At 39.6% G+C, this 23046-nt stretch overlaps 3 protein-coding genes across 3 annotated transcripts; all 3 read right to left on the minus strand.

The window, feature by feature from the left end:
- Nucleotides 1-344: 344 nt before the first annotated feature.
- On the minus strand, nt 345-950 carry LOC145682112 (uncharacterized). The gene has a single exon (XM_081753706.1). The coding sequence runs from the start codon at nt 948-950 to the stop codon at nt 345-347; it is 606 nt and encodes a 201-aa protein (XP_081609832.1).
- An 820-nt stretch (nt 951-1770) lies between these two features.
- On the minus strand, nt 1771-2262 carry LOC145682113 (uncharacterized). Its single transcript, XM_081753707.1, has one exon. It carries the CDS (start codon nt 2260-2262, stop codon nt 1771-1773), a length of 492 nt encoding a protein of 163 aa, XP_081609833.1.
- A 100-nt stretch (nt 2263-2362) lies between these two features.
- Nucleotides 2363-2770, minus strand: LOC145682114 (uncharacterized). The gene has a single exon (XM_081753709.1). The coding sequence runs from the start codon at nt 2768-2770 to the stop codon at nt 2363-2365; it is 408 nt and encodes a 135-aa protein (XP_081609835.1).
- Between the last annotated feature and the right edge of the window lie 20276 nt (nt 2771-23046).

Below are 23046 nucleotides of genomic sequence, written 5' to 3' on the forward strand. Positions count from 1 at the left end.
CGGTAAACGAGAGAGCTTCACAATGGGGCGCCTTAAATCTCCAGCAGCTGTTCTTACGGTGACAGTTTGCACAAGTCCATCACTACCACTATGGATGTCCTTGACACGACCTAGCCTCCACTGAAGAGGGGGGAAGTGAGGTTCCTTTAATAGCACCAAGTCTCCTTCTTTCAGGTTATCACGTCGGATCCACCACTTTGGCTTCTGCTGTAGACTGGATAAATACTCTTGAGACCAGCGCTGCCAAAAGTGTTGTACCATTTGCTGCACTAATTGCCATCTCTTCAGGTGGGACATTTTCGACAAGGTGAAATCTTGTGTCGGAACAGCAAGCATCGGTTCTCCTATAAAAAAAAATGTGCTCTCGTTAGCGCAGATAGGTCATTAGGTTCTCCAGATAAGGGGATAAGCGGACGTGAATTCAAAATTGCTTCAATCTGGGTCAAGATGGTGTTCATCTCCTCATAACCCAGAGTTGCATTACCCACAATTCTTTTAAGATGATGTTTCACACTACGCACACCAGCCTCCCACAAACCACCAAAATGAGGGGAAGAGGGGGGATCGAAATGCCATCTTATGCCCTTTTCGCTCAGGTAGGACGAAGTCAGCTGGTTTCCCTTCGTATGCACACTGTGTTGGATCAGGTCTCTGAGTTCCTTATTCGCTCCTACGAAATTCTTGCCACAATCACTATACATATCACTAGGGAGAACTCTCCGAGATACAAAGCGTTTTAACGCCGCTAAAAATGACGCACCGCTTGCGCCAGACACTAGCTCGAGGTGTATTGCTTTAGTGGCAAAACACACGAAAAGAGCGATGTATGCTTTGTATTTCATTCGGCTTCGCCCATGACTGTTTTTCAATAGCAACGGTCCTGCATAGTCTACACCTGTGTGAAAAAAGCATCTACTCGGGTTTACACGAGCCGGGGGTAACGGTCCCATAATTTGAGTTTCTGTTCTGTTCTCGAACCGATGACACCTTACGCATTTTTGGATAATGTTTTTTTACTAAATTTCTCGCATCAACAATCCAGAATCTTTGGCGAAGAATGGACAAAACTAGTTTAGGACCCCCGTGGAGCGTATTGAGGTGCTCCCTCTGAATTAAAAGCTCTGTAAGCTTATGTTGTTTTGGTAATAAAACCGGATGCCTTTTGTCTATGACGATTTTTGCATTTTGTAGTCTTCCTCCAACACGCAAAAGCCCCTTACTATCAATGAAAGGAGTTAGACACAAAACACGACTTTTGGGTGGGAGGGGTTGGCCATTTTTCAAACATTCCAGTTACTCAGGAAACGTTTGCTTTTGAACTTGTTTCACTAAACACATTAAAGAACCTTCCAGCTCTTCTGCTGTTAATGGGCCTTGAAGCTTCTGAAGGGGGTTTCTGCAGTTGTAGACAAAGCGACGACACCAGGCTACAACGCGTTTCACTTTGAGCAGAGATGAATAATGGCTAGTGATATCATCCACTGTAGCTGCACACGGAGCACTGACACACTTTTTTCTTTCTTCCGTCACCTTGTCAGATATGAGGGGTGGTTTTGCAGCCGTTGGAAACACTGCATCATGCAACCAGTTGGGACCGTTCCACCACAATGAATGACACAGTAATTCACTAGGGTTCACACCCCTGGAGGCACAATCAGCAGGATTTAGCAAGCCGTCTACAAAACACCATTCCGCTGCACGAGCTGTTTCTTGGATTTCCGCGACACGATTCGCCACAAATGTTTTCCATTTGTCAGGGGAAGAATTAATCTATGCTAACACAACCTGTGAATCGGTAAATGCTTTTACCTCTTGCACCTCAAACAAAAGGGAGTTTGAGATTGCGTTGAGCAACTTCGCCAGCAATAATGCAGCGCACAACTCCAATCGAGGGAGAGAAACAGTTTTAATTGGAGCCACTTTAGTTTTGGCAGCAATTAGCTGCACACTGACCGTTCCGTTTGAAAGCTCGACCCGCAAATACGCCACTGCAGCATAAGCCCGCTCTCTGGCATCTGAAAAGCCAATTACTTGACATTTTTGAGTGTTGGGAGGTATGATGCACCGCTCAACCTTTGCTTCCTCTAATAGGGACAGTTCCTTGCAATATTCTTTCCACTCCGCGCACATTGAACTAGGGAGGTTTTCATCCCATCCCAAGTTTTCCTTCCACAACGACTGCAGAAGCACCTTTGCCTTGATGGTTACCGGTGAAAGGAAACCAAGTGGATCGAAGATTTTGGCGATCTCAGATAGTATCATGCGCTTGGTCCACACGTCGCGCTGCAACGGGGGAGAAACACTGAATCCAAACTCTTCACTGACTGGTGACCACTGCACTCCGAGGGTCTTGATGGTGTTGTTATCGTTGAACTTGAAAGGCACAGACACTTCGCGGATATGAGACGGTACGGCTTTCTAGCACTTCCGGTTCACTGGAAGCCCATTTTCGCAACTCGAAGCCTGCTTTTTTCAGCAACTGAATTAGCTGTTGTTGGAGCTCGATCGCTTCGCGCACAGTTTCACAGCCACCCAGAAAATCGTCCATAAAGAAGTCCCTCACTAGTACACTTGCTGCCAAGGGACAATTTTCACCTTCGTCTGCTGCTATCTGTTGGAGGCACCTAGTAGCTAAAAAAAAACTAGCAGAGGCAGTTCCGTATGTCACCGTTAATAATCGGTAGTCTTCTACAGGAGAGTTCGCGGAATTGCGCCACACTCTTCTTTGAAAACCAACATCTTTTCTGTTTACTATCACTGCCCGATACATTTTGACAATGTTCGCGCATAAGGCCACTTGATGTCCACGAAATCACACCAAAAGTGGGAAAACGTCGTCTTGTAGCTTCGGGCCCACCATTAGCCGTCATTTAGAGAAACCCCGGATGTTGTCTTCGCACTGCCATCAAAGACCACTCGTAATTTTGTTGTTGAACTCGTGGGTTTTAGAACTGCGTGGTGGGGGAGGTAACAGCTTTTCTCAGGTGCCACGTTCTTCTCTTCTGGGGGAACAAGCTCCATGTGCCCCAACCTCAGATATTCTACCATGAATGCACAATATTGTCGCGTTCACAATGTAACAATCTTCTGACTGCACTGTCACGTGATTTTCCCAAGGGCGATGCATTCTCCTTGAATGGTAATCTCACTACATAACGGCCATATTCGTCACGGTAGTGAGTATCTGCAAAATGCTTTTCACAGTTCTCTTCTTCGGACAAGTATTTTTTGGGAGTAACTTCTAGCTCCCAAAACTTACGAAGGGTTGTGTCCACTTCACATGACGCACGATATGCCGCCACTGTTACGGCTCCGCTTGTGGTACCTACGCTACCAGAAAGCACCCAACCAAGAACAGTCTCTAGAGCTACGGGTGTACCCGGTGGTCCAACATGCTTTCAACTGAGCATTAATAATGGAAACACACCCGCTCCAAGAAGCACGTCAATGGGGCCCACTATATTGTAAGTGGGGTCCGCTAACTTTAATCCTTTTAAATGTGGCCAATGTGAAGCACTGGCACAGGGTTGCTTTGGGAGATCAGATGTTACCTTCGTCACTATAATCGCTCTCGTTTATAACGTTTCGTTCATCTGACCTAACGGCTGAAACTGCAAGTCCACCATCGCTTTTGCAGATCCTACCCCTGCTCCCGTTATGCCCGAGATCACCACACTGGATTTTATTTTTTGTAGTCCGAGCTTTTGCACGCACTTTTCGGTTACAAAACTAGTCTCTGACGCACAGTCCAGCAGAGCTCTGAAGGGATATGACACACTGTTTTTCCCTTTATTTTTACAATCGCTGTACACAACAGAACATGCGGCACACTTGCTTCGGAAGCAAAATGTGACGTGACACTAGAATATTGCTCTGGTAACGCATCATATCGTTCGAAATGTAACATTGTATTGTGCTTTTTGTCACACTTGCGGCAATTTCCGGATGAACAACTGTCCTTCCGACAAAACTTGCGCATACAATTGAAACACAAGTTCTTTTCTTTTACGAGCGCGATACGCTCCGTCACTGAACGTTTGACGAACTCGGAACACCTGTATAGCGGATGGTTTGAATTACATAGTTCACACAAACTTTGAGCCCGTTGTGCAGTTGTCACATGAGAAGATGCAAACCTCTTTTCGCTGTTTTTCACTGTATCACTGGTTGCGGAGTGTCGAGTCTTCCCATTGGTCGAAACAGCCAGAGCGTGGGCTCTGTTGTTCAGAAATGTAGCCAGCTTGTCGAAAGATGGCTGTTCACTGGAATTTAACGAAAGTTCCCACTGTCTTCGCGTCTCACTGTCTAGTTTATCCACGGTGTGATAAACTAAAACCGCGTTCCAGTGCTCTACTGGTTGCTCAAACACTTTCAGCGATCGAGTACACTCCATCGTTGTGTCAATTAATTTGCGCAACGCCGTTGCCGATTCTTGTTGGATGGGTGGTTGCGTAATTAAGCGTTTGAGAATTGAGTTCACAATTTCACGTTTATTGTGATACCGCGCGTTCAGAATGTCAAATGCTTCTTTGTAATTACTGTTCGTAATTTGCATCGCCTGAAGGAGTTGGGCTGGCTCCCCTTCAGGGATGTTTTTAGATATTGCAGTTTTTGAGCACCAGGTAATTTATCGTTGCTGTGTACTGAGGCTACGAACAAATCGTGGAAGGAAAGCCACTCGAACAAATTGCCTGTAAATGTGGGTAACTGTATTTTTGGCAATTTCACCTCACTAATTTGCTTTGTTTCTGAAGAAGAAATCGAATTGTTTTCCACAACTTGTAAATCCCTTAGCACCACACATATCTTCAGTAATCTGTTGTCCATCTCCGCTAGCTCTTCTTCTTCTTTTTGAAACTGCTCATCATTTGAAATGGTTGCAATTTCATCCAGAAGCTTCGAACAATCCCGTTGAAGGTCACTGACCCTTCCCTGGTGAACCGCAATGAAGCTGGTTTCTGTTGCCGATAAAGCAGCGATCGCTTTCTCCTCCAGCGTGATTTTCGATTTGAGAGTCCGTTTTTTGATTGCTAGAGCTTCCATAGTTATTTGTTTGCACGACACAAAATGTTTTAATTGAAATCACTCACACTCTGTCTGTAATGACTGTGTCCTACACTGATCCACGACCGGAGGATCATTAAATATGTACGAACCAAGCAAAGGTATTTTGCTATGCACATATATTAAAATTAGAAGGTTCTATAACTGAATATATAATATTTATTAATAACTGGATCAAAGAAATAATTATAACTGTAGGAACACATTAAATTCAAACTATGGAAGCGGTATTGTCCACTAAACACTGTAGGCACGACGACGACCACACGTTTACATCATAGGGACGCGCACACACAAAAGCAACTGGTCTAACGGCTCTTTTTAAAAACACACTTGGCCGCCCAAAAGGAAGAAATTCCGAGGGTTGACAAAAGTGAACCCCGGAGTCCTCTGCAGGAGGGAAAAATTACTATTTAAGGACCAGATCTTCAAGGAAGGGCGATCGGCCCAAACACCCGGCAAGACACAAAGTTTTAATTTGTTTCACTGTGTTATTGATAGTTGCAGTTGTATGTAACAGAGCCTACCACATGAATATGAATAAAATTGTAATAATATTTACATATTAATTTCCATATTTACATGTACATTACAAGAAAATATAAATATTTATAAGTAAAATTAGTTTATTTACATATAGATATGTAAATTAATCAGAGTGAAACTAAGATCGAAGTAAATAATAAAAAAATGTACAGAAGAAGTGGCTGGAAATGAGCTGTTGATTTGAAGAGCCGTAAGTTCGATTTCCAAACGGATCGGAAAGTGGTTAAGATAACGTATTTACTCCAAGCAACCTCAAGCATCTCTATATTGGCTTACTTGTCATATGAACATCCCGAGTATAAAAGAAACGTATTATTTATATAATATTTATAATAAACAACTGGATTGATTATGACGCACATACGATGATGTGTTATTAGTCTCCTATATTTTTTTAATTTTTATAAGATAATATGAAATACGTTGTTAGTAAGACAAAATGAAATGAAATGAAATTCTTTGGTTTAACGCTCCACGAATATGTCCTTTAGGCTAAGGAGGACATGATTAAAGCAACTGAATGATGATGGAAGAATTGTTGGAATAAGAAAGTGAGAACAAAAAGGAACACCCCCGAGAAAACCCACGAGCACGATGTTGTCCACTACAAACGTACGTTGCCAGTGTTCGAACCAGGGACCCCACTTCCAGAGGTAAGCGCTCTGCCACTGAGTCACCGTCCCTCTCCCCCAACCGAATTAGTAAGACAAGCATTTTACACGAGACATCTGCAGAATGAAACCTAGATTTTTCACCAGAGCGAAACTTTCTATATCTCTTATGCAAACCCTTAACTTCCGGAAGAGAGGTCAAAACTGTGTAAAACATCTTGAAATAACTATTAATCCTGCGTCTCATGATTATATTTTATAAATAAGAATTACTGGAGATAATTTTAAAGGTTGAATACTATTACAAGCGGAACCAGGGAAACTGAACCGTGTCTTGACATCTATAGATACACACACATAATTTACACATATAATATAGTAGCCCCAAATTTCACGCCATTTCTTGCTTTATTATTGTTTTTTTTTTTAAATAAATAATATTTAACACGTTAACTGCCGGCGAAAATTAGCTTATTGGGCCCCAGTATTATCTAACTCTCATTTATAACTTGTTCCTTTACCACAAACGTGTAACTTTATGTTTAATATATAGACATATAATTTGTCCCTCTATCACAAACGTGTAACTACTATGTTAACTGTTATGAATAACAATTATAATACTGCAATGTACGACTTTCCCGAGCTGGATGAACCTCGGCAAAGTATTATAGAGTACTGAAAGTATTATATGTAGACATGTAGTAATATATACATGTCTACAAAGCAGGCAGTGGCGTGTGGTGCTATTCGGTAACAGGTCTTGAATGTCAACATATTTTGGCATTGATAAAACCTAAGGCAATATTAGCGTATACTAGTAACATCATGAACAGCCAACGCCCTAGCTGTCTAGAAAGAAAATAGTGCTTTTCGAGAGATCAGCGAAGTCAAGCAGTTTTAGTCATAAAAGATGGTGATTTCCATACTCGCCAGATGGTGTTGATATTGTTGCGTCTTCTCAGTACCGTAAGAACAATTGGGAAGCTAAAGAAAGGAGTAGCGAACTAAAATCAGGAACGACGAGGAGGCCGATATGTTGACCGCACGTCATCCCAAAGGCATGACTTCTGCAAACCAGCTGGTAGACCCAATCTCTCTAACGATTTTTTCGCCAGAAGTTAAGTAATATGGATAAAATTGTATCTGTGATTTTATCACTATATCCTGAATTCCTCCCACATTGTCATTTCACCATTATTTCATAAACTTTTTTTAATCTCGGTCTTCTTTAGACTAAAGAGCACACCCATGAGATGTAAAACTGAAAAATTTCATTTCATTTTTACACATGCTCCTCCAATACTGCAAGTGATTGTTCGCAGTAGCATCTGCAAATCGTACGAATTTGTTTTAAACCGTGTCATCCTTTGTCACGTCGTGTAACGCTGTTCAAAGTTGTGACATTTGCTTTGACTATAATTTTGTCAAGTAGTATTGCAACGAGGAAGAACTGAAATTTTCACGCTTTTTTCAAAAATTTCATCTGCTACAGAACTGCTTAGCTCATTCTGCATTATATTGGAAGTTTCAATAGAAGTAGTTGCGATCCACAAATGTTTCGGAAGTTTTTAAATATTCTTCTGCCAGCAAATTTAACAACCATATATTGTAAACCTCGAGTATTGCTTTAGTAAACAACCTTTTAGAGATTAATCAAACGTTCTCATATTTTCACTTTTATATTGTCAATATGCATAATTATATCACGCGATGTTAGTAATCCACTTGAGTATAGATCCTTTGAATATCTTTAACAGAGTAATTGGGTCTAGATGGTTCTCAGGCTATTCATGAAGTCATCTATCCACATTTATATCACTGAATTCTGGAATATTCTAAATTCCTTCCTCAGTAACAAACTACGCATAGCTAATATTGCAATTTATCACTGAATAAACACTCGGTTAATTATTTCGTATAATTAAAGAACTACTTTGAAAATGCCTAGTCTAAGATTTTGTTTAGGTTTTAAGGTTTGGGTAGTCCTGTCATTTAAAATATCTTTATTATATAAATCAGTGAACGAAAGCGATAGAATTTCACATGGCAATCACACGTTGGCTAGTTCACTTCTGTTCAAAATTAAATTTCGGAGACCTCAGGCTTGGAATGGTCAGTTTCTACTTGTTCTATTGCAGTTTTAATTGATCATATTTGACTATAGGAGTATCGAAATCGAAGCCTTTCCGATTTTTCAGAAAGTAAATACAATATCGGGTACAACTTTACGAACAAAAGATGACCAAACTGCTTTATTATTTAACAAGGTAAAATCAAACAAACGAGCTAAACTGAACGAAACTAAATTTCCACTATATCCAATGCACTGGAGGAAAGAGCTCAACGGCATTACTTCCAGCTAGAGCTCATCTTTTTGATTTTCGTCTCTGTTCGCTTTTATTCGGAAGAAAATAGTATTTCTGTCACTACTAGTTATCAATTGAAAGTTGAATAGCATTGTTGTGTAGATGGCTCAAGTGATAAAGGCCGAATAGACTTTTTAATTGTAATTGTTTGAAATAAGTCACCGAATAGACTTTATCATCAGTGGCGTAACTAAGGGCTTGGAGGTCACCACGCAGACAACGTGGAATGGGGCCCCTTCTTTACGTCCTACATCACGATTTGGGGCCCCGTGATGGCTTCGGGAACCCCCGCAATGCGGGGTCTGCGATTATGAAACTTTCTTCCATCGTTTGACTAAATCAACAAATATTTTAATAATTATATATATATGCACTTGTGCTTTTATATACAAATAGATATATATTTATGAAATATGGTGAAATATCGTTGTAGCAGAGATTGCAAGTGGAGGTGTTATTTGGTCCATGCAGAAAGAAACATTATATGCTCATGCCTATCAGGAAAATAATAAACATTGAAAAAATAGTTCAAAACACAATTCTCTTTAAAATCATCTCTCTCTGATACTTGCTTTTGTTCAAAACTACTACACACACAAATTTCGATAATGGCTGTCCGGCACTCCCCTTTGAGAAGAGTTTTAGGGCTTTCTGTGCTCGTGCAAAATCTGAGGAACGACAAACATCCAGTGTGCTATCTCCTGTTATGTGTGGGTGACAGTAGTTCATTCCAAGAAGGGTTTAGTACAAATTGTTATTTATATTGCGACGCAATAGTCACAGAAATGTTTCAAAATAACAAACTGTTTTAAAGGAAGAGAAAACAACCTCATTCTCTTTCATGACAAAATGAGAACCATGAAATTTAAACTTTATGCACTGCTGTTTCATTTGAGGAGGCAACTAGACACAACCATCTGCTGCAATTTAAATTTCTAATGGTTTTAGTTTCTCACAAAGATGGGAGAGATTTAAAATATCTCAAATCACGGAAGAAATATGTGCTCTATAATGATCGTACACAACAGTGTATCCTGCTCTGTCTCTCTCTCTCAAAAAAAAATTATTATTTTTATTATTATAATTAAAATAAGGCGGTTATTGATTTTTCTTTTTTTAAAAAAAATAAACGATGTTCTTAATTTCTGTTTTCAACTAGAAAGTTTAGTTTGAGGGAGCAAAGAACAAAATAGTTCCATGAACTTAGTTTCTTAATTTGTTAATGTACACTAGTACTAAAGTACCAAATGGAACTAGGTAGAATATCTTATGCTTTAAAATGAAAAATTAAAATTTTTAGTTCTACGGTTGTAATACATATCGATTTCCTTCAACGCAACGTGAAATTTGCTTTATTTAGTTTGTGATAATCGGTATAGCAGTTGTAATTACTTGTAATTTTTGCGTTGCGAAGAACGATATGTAATGATACCCTGGAGAGTAACCCGTACTTCTAGGTACTGACGATCATACCATACATACAGGGATTAACCATAAATCAGTTTACCTATACTTTTTACTGGCTTTTTTATTAAGCTGGTTATTAAAAATTAAGGTTTACTTATACTACTTGGCTTCTAGTACTGGGGTGGCCCCAAGTAGTGTAGTCGCTAATGTTCTCGCCTTCGATGCGAGGGGTCCCGGGTTCGACGGCTCACCCGCGTGAGGGCGTTCGGTAGATAAAGTGTAAAAAGCTTTTTCAGACCAGCCATCCTGAATGAGGTTTTCGTCATTCCTACCAGGCAAATGCCGGGGTGGTACCTAACATATAGGTCCCAGGATAGTGTGATCGCCGAGGGACGTCATCCCTTATATGTGACAGGCTAACATGGCTATAGATGCCGAAAACCCAGAAATCCTAAATCCCTTCTAGTATTGTGTAACAGAAAATTCAACTACTGACCTAACGTCCCCACTTAAAAATAGTTTTATATTATCTTTTAGGGAGTACCGCTTAAAGTTTAATAGCAAACTCTGCCATTATCAAGCCACTCAATTTTGAAGATAAAATTTTCAGATTAACGAAATGCGCAGTGTATTAGTGGTAGAAACCTCACACTTAATACAATTGAAGACCTCTGGTCCAATGTGAGGTCATGTGACTTTCTGGTGAACAACACCGTGTCCATGAGTTTACTCCAGGTTGTCCCATTTCCTCTCATTACCATCCTCCGTAATCAACTCCCTAGAGTAGTTTCATTAATTAATCTGCGCTCCTCTTAGACTAAAGACCATTACCGAAAGGCATTGAACTAACATCATGCTATCTATGATAATATGGTACTCGCTTACATTAAGGATCCCACGAAACAAAGTATACAAAATTAATAGTTTATGCGCTGAAATTGCTTTGTCGCTGAAGTCTGAGTAACACGTTTTCAGAGCATCAAGTTTATATCGAAGGAGATAAATGTGTTACTCGGTTGATTGGATTGAAGTTTAGTGTTCCTTTCATCATTGAAGCAACATGAGACTAGGGATGGCCTTTTTCGAAAAATCTGTTTTTCGATTTTCGGAAATTTCAGTTTTGTTTTTTTCGTTTTCGCTTTTTTCGAAAAATGTTTCGTTTTTCGTTTTTTCGAAAAATGTTTCGTTTTCCCGTTTTCCAAAAAAAAAAAATTCGTTTTTCGTTCGAAATTTTTTTGTTTTTCGTTTTTCGAAAAAAAAAAAACTCGTTTTTCGTTTCCGTAAAAGCCAGCTGAAAGCAGTCTCAAATAGCTATTACGATTAGAACACGCCGCATCAGCGAAATAAGATACTATTTAATTTCAGTCCAGGAGTAAAGCTTATCTGTATGTAATGATGCGTTTCTTTTCCTTTGTTTATAACTTCAATCAAACTAGGCAGGGAAAAATGTTGCTCTTTCGCAACTTCAAATTTCTCTTCAGTTTCGTTTCGTCTCTTCGTGTTCCATCTCCAAACTTTGTCCTTCTGTTTCGATTTTTTTTCGTTTTTCGAAAAAATTTTCGGTTTCCGTTTTTCGAAAAAGTTTCGTTTTTCGTTTTCCGAAAAATTTTTCGTTTTTCGAAAAAATGTGGCCATCCCTACATGAGACGCGAATCTACAGTTGAAGATGGTATCCGAACCACCAGAACAAAGTCAAATTTCAATGCTCTCCCACCGAGAATCAAATTAATCATTTTATTATTATTATTATTATTTCTCGTTCATTGGTAAGTTCTTTCAGCTAGGATGACAAAAGTAGGCTGGATCATAATTTATTCTATTTTTAATGTAATTTCACGGAAATTATTCGGCACCTTTACTGTTCTCTAGGGATGGTACCGAGACCGAGACGGACTTTTATATACCGAGACGAGACCGAGACCGAGACGGACTTTTACATACCGAGACGAGACCGAGACAGACCTCTATAAATCGAGACGAGACCGAGACGAGACCATGGTCAGTCTCGAAAGTCTCGGTCTCGTCTCGAATATTGATAGTTATTTTATTTTGCCTTTACTCAAAATTTGTTTCGTTGCTGTATGAGATAAAATGGGATCGGTTGACTGATGTACCTGTACAGTGGCGTATTTAGGGGGTAGGTATCGGGCTCAAGCCCCTCCGGAAATAAATTTGTAATATTTTTTTCGCATTCCACGTACAACACAAATGTTTGTTACCCGTTCCTCAAGCCTCTCCCGAAACAAAAACCACTGCTGTTGTATATAATCTTCTCTCTTTCTCCCTCGATCTATCTATCTATCTATCTACCTATCTGTCTATATATGGTGGCCCATTTTAATCTTTCCATGGAAATATCTCGAAAACGGTTGAACATAAATGATCTGAACAAAAACTAAAATAAGAAATACCATGGGGTAGATCGAATGGAGATGTCATGGTGCCCCCCAGGGCCGCTCTTCAAGGGGGCCCGGGGCCCAACTTTAAAATCTTAAATGGAAACATGGGTCGAGTGACACCTCGTTCGATTGGTCTTTAAAAACTAAAAAGATTTTTGTTCAAATCTTGCGATGTGGCAAAAGATTTTTCATATCGGTCACCGTATTCAAAATAGCCCCCAAGATACAGATGGTGATCAGAAAAATGGAAACACCTGTAGTTGGCAACACGTCAGATGTATGTGTTGGCAGTGGTGTCGTGGCACCCGCAGCGCCGGACCGCTGGTGGTGGTGTGTTAGATCGGTCTCCATACTACGTCAGGCGCAGTGGAACAGCAGTGTCCAGTGACTGCAGCAGACGGAGGTAGTGTAAAATGGGAGACCTCTCAGATTTTCAAAGGGGGCAAATTGTTGGTGCGCGGTTATGTGGAGTGAGTGTGACGGCAGTGGCTACTGTGTTAGGTGTGTTGCGTGGGACAGTGTCGAAGGTGATGACAGCCTACACAACACACGGGAAAACCACATCGGGGAAGCGGAACAGTGGGCGGAAGAAAATCATGAGTGACAGGTCACGCCGGGTATTAAAGCGCATTGTCACGCAGAACCGTCGTACCACTGCGGAGCAAGTGACGGAAGAACTCAATCAGCACCTCCCACACCCTGCAAATTACATAACATGAACTTACGGGGTCGTGTTGCACGGGCCAAACCGCTCATCAGGAACCATAACGCTTTCGCACGCCGCAAATGGTGCCGCGACCATGCAACTTGGACCGTTGAAGACTGGAAACGTGTGATATGGTCGGATGAGTCATCCTTCACCATTTCCCAATCACGGGCTGTGTTTATGTGTGGAGAACGTCCAAAGAAGCTTATGATCTGCAGTGTCACCGCCCAACTGTGAAACATGGTGGTGGCTCGGTGATGCTGTGAGCCGCCATATCATGGTTTTCATTGGGTCCTATGGTCACACTTAGCGGACGAATCACTGCCAACGATTATGTCGCAATTTTAATAGACCACTTGCATCCTATGGTCCGGATGTTGTTCCCGGACAATGACGCCATCTTCCAGGATTATAATGCACCCATTCACACAGCTGGCGTTGTTGCAGCGTGGTTGAACATCGGGATGAAATTCAACACCTCCCCTGGTCCGCCCAATCCCCAGATCTCAACATAATTGAACATCTGTGGTCCGTCTTGGAAACACGACTCCGGCGACGATTTCCACCTCCATCCTCTCTCACAGAACTGGCCGATGCCCTGCACGAGGAATGGTGTAAAATTCCACTTGCTACCATTCACGACCTCTATGCCTCCGTCCCACGTCGCATCAAGGCTGTTCTGAAGGCGAAAGGTGGCCCGACACCATATTAATCTGGTAAGTTGCAATTTCGTTCAGGTGTTTCCATTTTTCTGATCATCATCTGTATGTTACCTGCATCAGATGAACGTTCAGTAGCATTAATATGAAAACGGTTGAACATAAATGAACCAAACAAAAATTCAAACATTAAATCCACGGGGCAAATCAAATGATGTTGTCGCGGTGCCCCCCAGGGCTGGCTTTCATGGGGGCCCAGGCCCAACTTAGAAATTTTAAACGAAAATATGGATCAAGTGATACCTCATTCGATAGATCTTCATACACAAACCAGCGTTTTGGCAAGAGATTGTTCATATGGGTCACCGTTTTCAAAATGGCCGCCAAGACATGGTGCCTGTATCAGATAAAACGTCCAGTACCACTAATATGAAAACAGTTGAAGATAATAATGGATGAACAGAATAAAACTCCTAAAGAAATCACAGAGGGTATTTATCGTTCCAGGACTCGAAAATGTTGCAACAGAGGAGAAGATGATTAGAGTAAAAGTGCCATAATGCAAAGGAGGAAATCTAGTTCCTAGAAAATCATCGTTACAACGTCCTCCATAAGTAGGTGAAGCGGGACGGGAAGAAACGGTGAAATTGCAAATGAGAACCTTAGTTTTTGCAACTTGTATCTACACAACAAAATTATCTAAAATGTGATTTTATAACATATAGGTGTCTTTAAAAAAAGGCAGGTAAAATTCTTGTTAAATATTACTTTTCATTTTGATTGCAGGCAATGATTTGTGCAAAAATGAATCAAGTGAAATGCGAAACCAATTTGTCGAACAATGCAATTTAGAACAACGTGTACAAATGTTGGTTTTACTCAAAAGTCGTCTGCACAGTATTGGTTCATTACTTCATTACAGTACCAGTCACTTGTACACCCAAGTGTTTCAGACAAGCCATACCTATTGCAAGTAAAAGTGGGGTTCTCATTTGAGATTTTACCATTCATTTCCGTTTCACCCACTTACGGAGGGAGATCGGAAAGATAATTTTCTAAGAATTAGATTTCTCTTTAGCATTATCTCACTTATACTTTAATAATCTTTTTCTCCGTTGGAATGATAAATGCCTTCTGCGATTTCCTATACGAATTTTATCCTATTCATTTATCTCCAACCGTTTTCATATTAGTGGTACTGGACGTTTTATCTAATACAGGCACCATGTCTTGGCGCCCATTTTGAATATGGTAACCGATATAAAAAATCTTTTACCACAACACTTTTTAGTTTTTAAAGATCTATCGAACGAGATATCGCTTGACCTATGTTTTTTCCATTGAAATTTTGAAGCTGGGCCCCCATGAAAGGCGGCCCTGGGGGTCACCACGACATCATCCGACGTACTTTATGTCATTTTCCTGTTTCACTTTTTGTTCTGTTCATTGTCACAATTCTGTTTAGTGTTTGAAGGTTTATCGGACGAGGTATCACTTGCCCCATGTTTCCATTTAAAATTTTAAAGTTGGTCCCTGGGCCCCCACAATGGGCGGCCCTTGGGGACACCGGGACAACACCATTCGATGTGTCCCCATGGCTTTCCTATTTGAACTTTTGTTTGATTCATTTGTGTTCAACCGTTTTCATATTAGTGCAACTGGACAATTAACTGATACAGGTAACATAATTATCTTGGCTGCCATTTTGAAAACGGTGACCGATATAAAAAAATCTTTTGCCACATTCCTTTTCAGTTTTTAAAGATCTATCGAACGAGGTGTCACTCGCCTCATGTTTCCATTTAAATTTTTAAAGTTGGGCCCCGGGCGCCCTTGAAGAGCGGCCCTGGGGGACACCATGACATCACCATTCGATTTGCACCATAGTATTTCCTATTTGAGTTTTTGTTCAGTTTATTTATGATCAACCGTTTTCGAGATATTTCCGTGGAAAGATTAAAACGGGCCACCCTATATATATATATATATATAGGCGCGAATGCAGGATATGATCAAGGGAGGGGCTAAACCACAATTTGCCTCTTTATCCAGTGTAAAGCAGGATTGAAGCTCATTTTATTCAGTGTATACCTGAGCATTAAGGGGGATATAGCCCCTAAGCCCTTCCTTTGGATCCGCGCCTATATATAAACAAGCAGTGTTACGAACGCAAAATAAACTTATATTTTCTCAAATTGCACTATGTAAGGTATTACCTATTTGTAATTTAGATATTAAACTAGGAATGCAATAGATATACTCGATTGCAATGAAATGAGCTGAGCGAGCTTAAGCAACGTAATCAGTTTATTGTGACTTTTTAAAACAATCAGTATTTTTCATAACAATCGCACAATTTGTTCCGGCTAAAAAAAGTTTAAAAAATCGTTAATTTGTTTTTAAATTCTGATTAAAATTGTAAATTTTTACGCTAAAAAAATAAAAGAGCTTCGCCGGAATTTTTGAAAATCACGCGCAGATTTTAATTGTTGACAAAAAAAACACGTGAAAACTTTTTCCCCATGTTAAGTCTATGGAAGCGTTTTTCGGTGATTATTCCTCGATGGTACATCGGATTTTTGATTTCGACCTATGTTCTCACTCAGCACGACATACTCTATCAGCGTGCTAAGTTTGGTTGAGATCGGCCAAACGGTCTAGGAGGAAGCGTTTTTCGGTCATTATTCCTCGATGGTACATCGGATTTTTGATTTCGACCTATGTTGTCACTCAGCACGACATACTCCATCAGCGTGCTAAGTTTGGTTGAGATCGGCCAAACGGTCTAGGAGGAGTTCGCGGACAACCAAACGGCTAACCCGAGTATTAGAGCTTCGCTCGCTCAGCTCAATAAAACCACAATACCACATATATTATTCAGTGTTTGGTTGTGGTATCAGCGTGCTAAGTTTGGTTGAGATCGGCCAAACGGTCTAGGAGGAAGCGTTTTTCGGTCATTATTCTTCGATGGTACATCGGATTTTTGATTTCGACCTATGTTGTCACTCAGCACGACATACTCCATCAGCGTGCTAAGTTTGGTTGAGATCGGCCAAACGGTCTAGGAGGAGTTCGCGGACAACCAAACGGCTAACCCGAGTATTAGAGCTTCGCTCGCTCAGCTCAATAAAACCACAATACCACATATATTATTCAGTGTAACAAAGGACAATACAGTATCACTAACATCAACATTTTGGAGACCTCTAATAACTCAAATAGCATAGACGGTGCAATGCGCATCATTTGCATCTTAGCGTCAAATAATCATGGTATAATATACTGTATTTCGAATGAATGAAGGAACAAAGTTACAGGAAATGAAAAATTTAACTTTTTCTAAACTTCGAAAATGTGCTGACATATCACGTCTCATGTAGATGCTTCCAAAAGACTTAAGTGATCATAATGTCATTTACAAGAATTGTTGTTTCAAACCGTTTCAGAGATATCAAACACATGGATAGTGATTGTTTTATTGCTTAAAATAACGCATTTGTGTTAAGCTTTTATAATGATTGTTGTTTTAGTTTGCTTCTATAACATTACAACAGTAGTTTTTGGTTGTTTTAATTACAACAAGTCGAAGTTTTAATTACAACAAGGAAAATAAATGAGAAATTGTAAAATTTCAATTTCGAAACGATTAAATACATTCGGGCCGCTATATGTTGCGTTATCCGTTAGGAAGTATTGAACAATTCTGATTCAAGGAAAGTAAATAAACTACTGTATAGTACTGGAGTTAATTTAATAGAGTTTAATTGTATAGGCAGTAGTGACGCTATTTGAGACAAAGTATATTGCTGAAAGTGAAATATGGGTTACTATTAGGCTTTTATCCCAGGTATGTTATACCCACTGATGATTGAACCCGTATCACACGCATGGAAATCATTAGCGCTAACAAATTGGCTACGAAGAAATACATCATACCATAATTCTGTCAAGAATGAAGGCAAAAAGTAAGAACCGGAAACGACAGACTGTACGATAATAATACTTTCACAATTTTAATTTCATACTATTTATTTCGAGACTTTCGAGACGAGACCCGAGACGAGACCGAGACTTGGCCTTCAAGACCGAGATCGAGATCGAGACAAGCATCTGTTGACCGAGACGAGACCGAGACGTCAATTTTTGACTCGAGACGAGATCGAGACCGCTACTTATCAACCGAGACGAGACCGAGACTGTACAAAGTCTCATCTCGTCTCGTCTCGATACCCTCCCTACTGTTCTCGTCCTTCATTTGATCTTTCTTTTACAAAATCGACATCACAAGAACAATATAGAAGTACAGTACATTGTTCTCAGGAGACTTATCTTCCTCAAACTTAGCATAATAATAGTTTTTAACTCGTTTAGTACGCATCTGAAATATTGTCCTGTGCAGACCTTTGTTTTACTAGTTACAGGCTTTTAAGTTTTCGTATTATACATACGAGTACACACTGTGCATAAATAATTACCCTGATTATAAACAATGATACAGATAACGAAACGGGCATTGAACCTCAAAAGCAGAAGCTCTTAGAGTTTATAATCATACTCAGAATACTGAACTTCCACATGTACACCCTTGGAAGCACACAAAATATCCATCCGACATTCAATGTTATGTGTAGCCGCAAGATCGCATCAGGAACTCTCGTGTGGAACACAATATCTTTAACACGGCTCCAAAGAAAGAAATCTGGTTGAGGAGATCGTGGGAGCAATTGAATTTGACTCCCTGTTCCTACCCACCGATTTAGGAAAGTTTGATTAAGACAATCACGAGCAGGAATAGCCCAATGACGAGGAACGTCATCAGTTGCATGTTCTGTAGCTGAGGAATGGCATTGTTAGTCAACATCTTTGCTGTTATTGCATTTTCAAGGAAGAAAAACGGGTCAATCACTCGACCACACGTTACAGCACACCATACATTCACTTTTGATGTACCGGACTGTGTTCGCATAGTTCATGGGATTTCCGGGCCACCAAACCCTTATATTGTACATGTTCAATGGTACGTTCACATGAAAAGTAGCTTCATCGAAGAAAAAAACCTCACACGGTTCAAGAACTCATTGCCCTCATCAATCCGGTACAGCATGAGATTTGCAAAATTTTCATATCCTGGATGATCATTTGGTTTGATAACGTGCATAATTTGAACCTTGTACGTCTACAATATGAGACTTCGTGCATCACTTTATGCTCTATACTCTATGGTATTTGAAGTTACGTGTAGTCGATTGCTATGATGATGTCGTGAATAAGCTTTGAAGCGCCTGCACAATCTCATCAGCTACAAATGGTCTTCCACTACACGTACCCTTCTTATGAAACACGTTGCAAAAAAATAAATAAATAAATAAATTTCACATCAGGTGCAGTTGATCTTTCCATAACATGTTAGAAGCATAGTTATTGGTGATTTTGTTTCTGCAAGCCACATAACACAACACAATGTACCTTTTGCTGCAGGAAAGCAATTTTGAGGACACATCTCACACAGCATTCCCATGAGATCTGTAGGCACTGTACCTGCAAAGAAAAATACACAGTTAGTATCAATATGATTGTTCTCTCTTCAAATATATATATATACAGCGTGTTTCAAAAGTCCGGGAACACTTTTAATATTTTATTGTAGGCAAACTAGTAACATTGGAAAGTAACGAATTGCATAATTGTAAAGGGTAAACTGTAAAGTTTGTTTTGAACAATGCTTATTTTCACAGACACTCTATGTGGGAACCACGTGTGACCCTACAAATGTCTGCGCGAGAATCCAACTCTTGCCACACACGACCCAACATGTCTTCCGAGACTGTTGCTGTTGCTTGCTCAATTTTCCTTGATGCATGAGGGTTTTGTGTTCCCCAAATTCTACAATTGTGCCTGTTCACTTTTCCACTTGTATGAAATGTTGTCTCGTCTGAAAAAAAAATGATTGAATTCACAAAATCATCCTCTTTGTCCTGCAGCGCACAACAAAATTGGAATCGCTCCTCTTTGTGTTTTGGATATAACTTTCGCACTAACTGTAGTCTGCATGGTTTCATGTTTAATTTTTTACGCAAAACACGCCACACAGACATTGTTGACATTTGCAACTCAAGTGAAGCACTGCGTAACGATTTTCTCGGGCTCCTTGTGAAACCTTCTCTCACTCGTTCAACGTTATTTGCACTCACACTTGGCCTACCACTTCTCTTCTTGGCACATATACACCCTGTTTCAACGAACTTCTCATGCCAATTGTAGATTGCCTATCTTGTTGGTGCTGCTTTACCGTACTTCAACTTAAATTTTCGTTGGACATCTATTGCATGTCAAATTGTAGGACGCAGAAAGCCTTCTCACCTCCAGAAAGCGCCATCTAGATTTTGGTACCACCTAGTGGCGATACATGGAACTACACGTTACACCTGCAATGAAAAAAAAATACAACTTCAATGTTTCAAATTATTTACTTGGTTATTTTACAAAGCTACTAGTTTGGCTACAATAATTTTTTAAAGTGTTCCCGGACTTTTAAACAAACTATATATATACGGTTTTAATGAACTAGACTTACAAACTGAAACAGGTGATTACTCACATCAAAATAAGGAAAAAAGTTCATATGGACCCGTGGTCAAAAATGCATAGTTTCAGAGCTAGGACTGTCCAAACCCGCGGGAAAATGACCTTTGAGGGCGAATATCTCCAAAACTATTACTATTGAGCTAAGGTGGCATGTTTCTGCCTTAGACTTGTAACCTGCTCTATCCAAAAATGCATGATTCTGAATCGTTCAGTGGCGGCGCAAGGGATTCCCACACAGGAAGTGGGGGTCCCGGATATTCCGTTAGGACATATGGGTCCGATTCATGACGGACGGAGCAACGTCTCACCAAGTAACAAAGAGTAGTTGACAGATCATCAATATTTTGAAAAAAATCAAGATGGCGAAGGATTTTTGGTGTGTTTTGAGTGGTTGCTCCACTTCTGAACTTCAATTTTGGAACGTTGGAAATAGTGTTGTAAAAAAACGTTCTTTAATCTGAAGTTTTTCAATAAAAACCATCATTTTTTAAGTGTTTTTTTAAATGACTGTTTTTTTCTGGTAACTATTATTTATTGATTTATGTTGCAGATAAGTGAAATAATCAGTTTTTTAATTTAAAAAAACATCATTTTATTCATGTTTTTTTTCAAATTTCTGTTTTTTGCTGGTAACTATTATTTATTGACTTATGTTGTGGATAAGTGAAATAATCAGTAGAATCAAAGCCCACGTAACTTACAAATCCTTTGTTTTTTTGTATCTATACGAGCAAAATTGAGTGATTATTGTATATACATTTGATTACATTTTTTCACTAGTAACTCGTCTTGTTGAAATAGTTATAGTCTCGACTAGTAACTGTCTCGTTGCTGTAAACAATAGTTTCATAACAAAAATTTTCTCTCCTTTTTACATGTTTGTTCCAATAGTGTTGATGAGAAATACAGCATGTTTTAAAATAAATATTAGGGTTTAAAGGGTTTGTGGTGCTTATTACATTTAACGTATAATTATAAACAAAACATCAAGTAAAAGAGCAACTCAAACAGCTTTTGATACAAGTATTCAATGTGAGCAGCATTCGTCACACGGAACACATCGAGTCGATAGCCGGAAAAGGTCCATAAACTTTCCGCCATATAGCACAAAACACATTCAATTTAGGGGAGTCTCGTTGCAACTGTACCATCTCCTGAGGATTTGCTGACCGCCAGATGCAAATATTATGAGTGTTCACATTAGCACTTAGGCGAAATGTCGATTTATCACTGAAGAGGACACGATTTATCTAGAAAATCTTCATCGTCAGGCAGCAATATTTCATCTGCAAAATTGGCACGTAAACCATAGTCTGTAGGTTTTACTTTAGACCTTGCAGCAACTGCAAATGACAAGGACGTAGTTGTAAGCGTCTCCTTTAAATTCTTCACACAAATAAAACGGTTGCACTGTAACTACAAGATTCAGTCTTTGCAAAAGTAAAACACAAAAGGCTTTCTGCCCTCTACTCACTCATCTTTGACACTAGCTCTTCCTAACGGCAGCCAGAGGAAACAATGCATGCGCATGCGTGTATACAAAACTATTTGACTTGCTCTATCATTTGACATTATTTATAATTGTAATTTAATTGTAATAAATACTACAAAGTTTCAAAACCCTAATTTTCATTTTGAAACACCCTGCATTGCTTCAAATTATGTCATTCTATATTCATGTCTTGTATATGTATATCAGGGCGGCCCTAGGGAATTTATTGCCTCGTGCAATGGTATCACTTGCCGCCTCATCCTTTCTCCAGAAAGAACAAATCTTAAAAGCCACGATTTTAAGTATGCTACTACAGCATGAATAACGAAGGGGAGGGAAAGTGCACTCTCACTCAGAAATGATTAAATACTACAAATACAATTTCGTTATGTCTATTTTTTCTTTAAATAATAATCTACTATGTTAATGAAAGATAAAGCAAACACACCTGCAGAGAAATATGAGAATGCTTTTTATAGAATTCAATAGCGAGCTTCAATCTCAATCTCAACGAGACTCAATATATCAGTTTGCAATTCCAGTACAATTAGCTTTTTTATCTTTATTTCTTGATTTTCCTACTAACTAACTAATTCTAGATATGGCTTATGGAACCCGGAGGTTCAACGCCGCGTTCACAAAAGCTCTCCACTGACTTCTATCCTTAGCCAACTGGATCCAGTTTCTACTTTGTGTTCCTATCTCTGCGAGATCCATCTTAAATTTCCTCCCACTGCGCCTAGGTATTCCTAATGGTCGTTTTCCGATTCGTCTTCCAGTCAAGACTCTGAAAGCGTTTCTATTTTCTTCCTTCCTAGCTACATGACCTGCCCACCTAAGCCTCCTAGACTTGATGACCCTAACAATGTTTGGTAAACCGTATAAATTATGTAGTTCCTCGTTATGAAGTTTCCGCCATTCTCCATTCCCGTTCCTTTTGGGTCCCAATATTCGTCTCAGGATCTTGTTCTCAAATACTTTCAGTCTATGTTCTTCTTTCAGAGTAAGCGACCTTGTTTCGCAACCATATAGAACAACAGCCAGGATTATCGTTTTATATATTTTAAGCTTCTAATTCCTCGACAGAATTCACGACGACAAGAGATTTTGAACTGAATAATAATATGAATTCCCTGCTTTTAGTCGACATTTAATTTCTTCGTGTATATGTTTTTTGTCAGTTAATATTGATCCTAGATATATGAAAG

This window comes from Thermobia domestica, chromosome 3 (assembly GCF_964235325.1).
Source record: "Thermobia domestica chromosome 3, izTheDome1.hap1.1, whole genome shotgun sequence".
NCBI lineage: Eukaryota > Metazoa > Arthropoda > Insecta > Zygentoma > Lepismatidae > Thermobia > Thermobia domestica.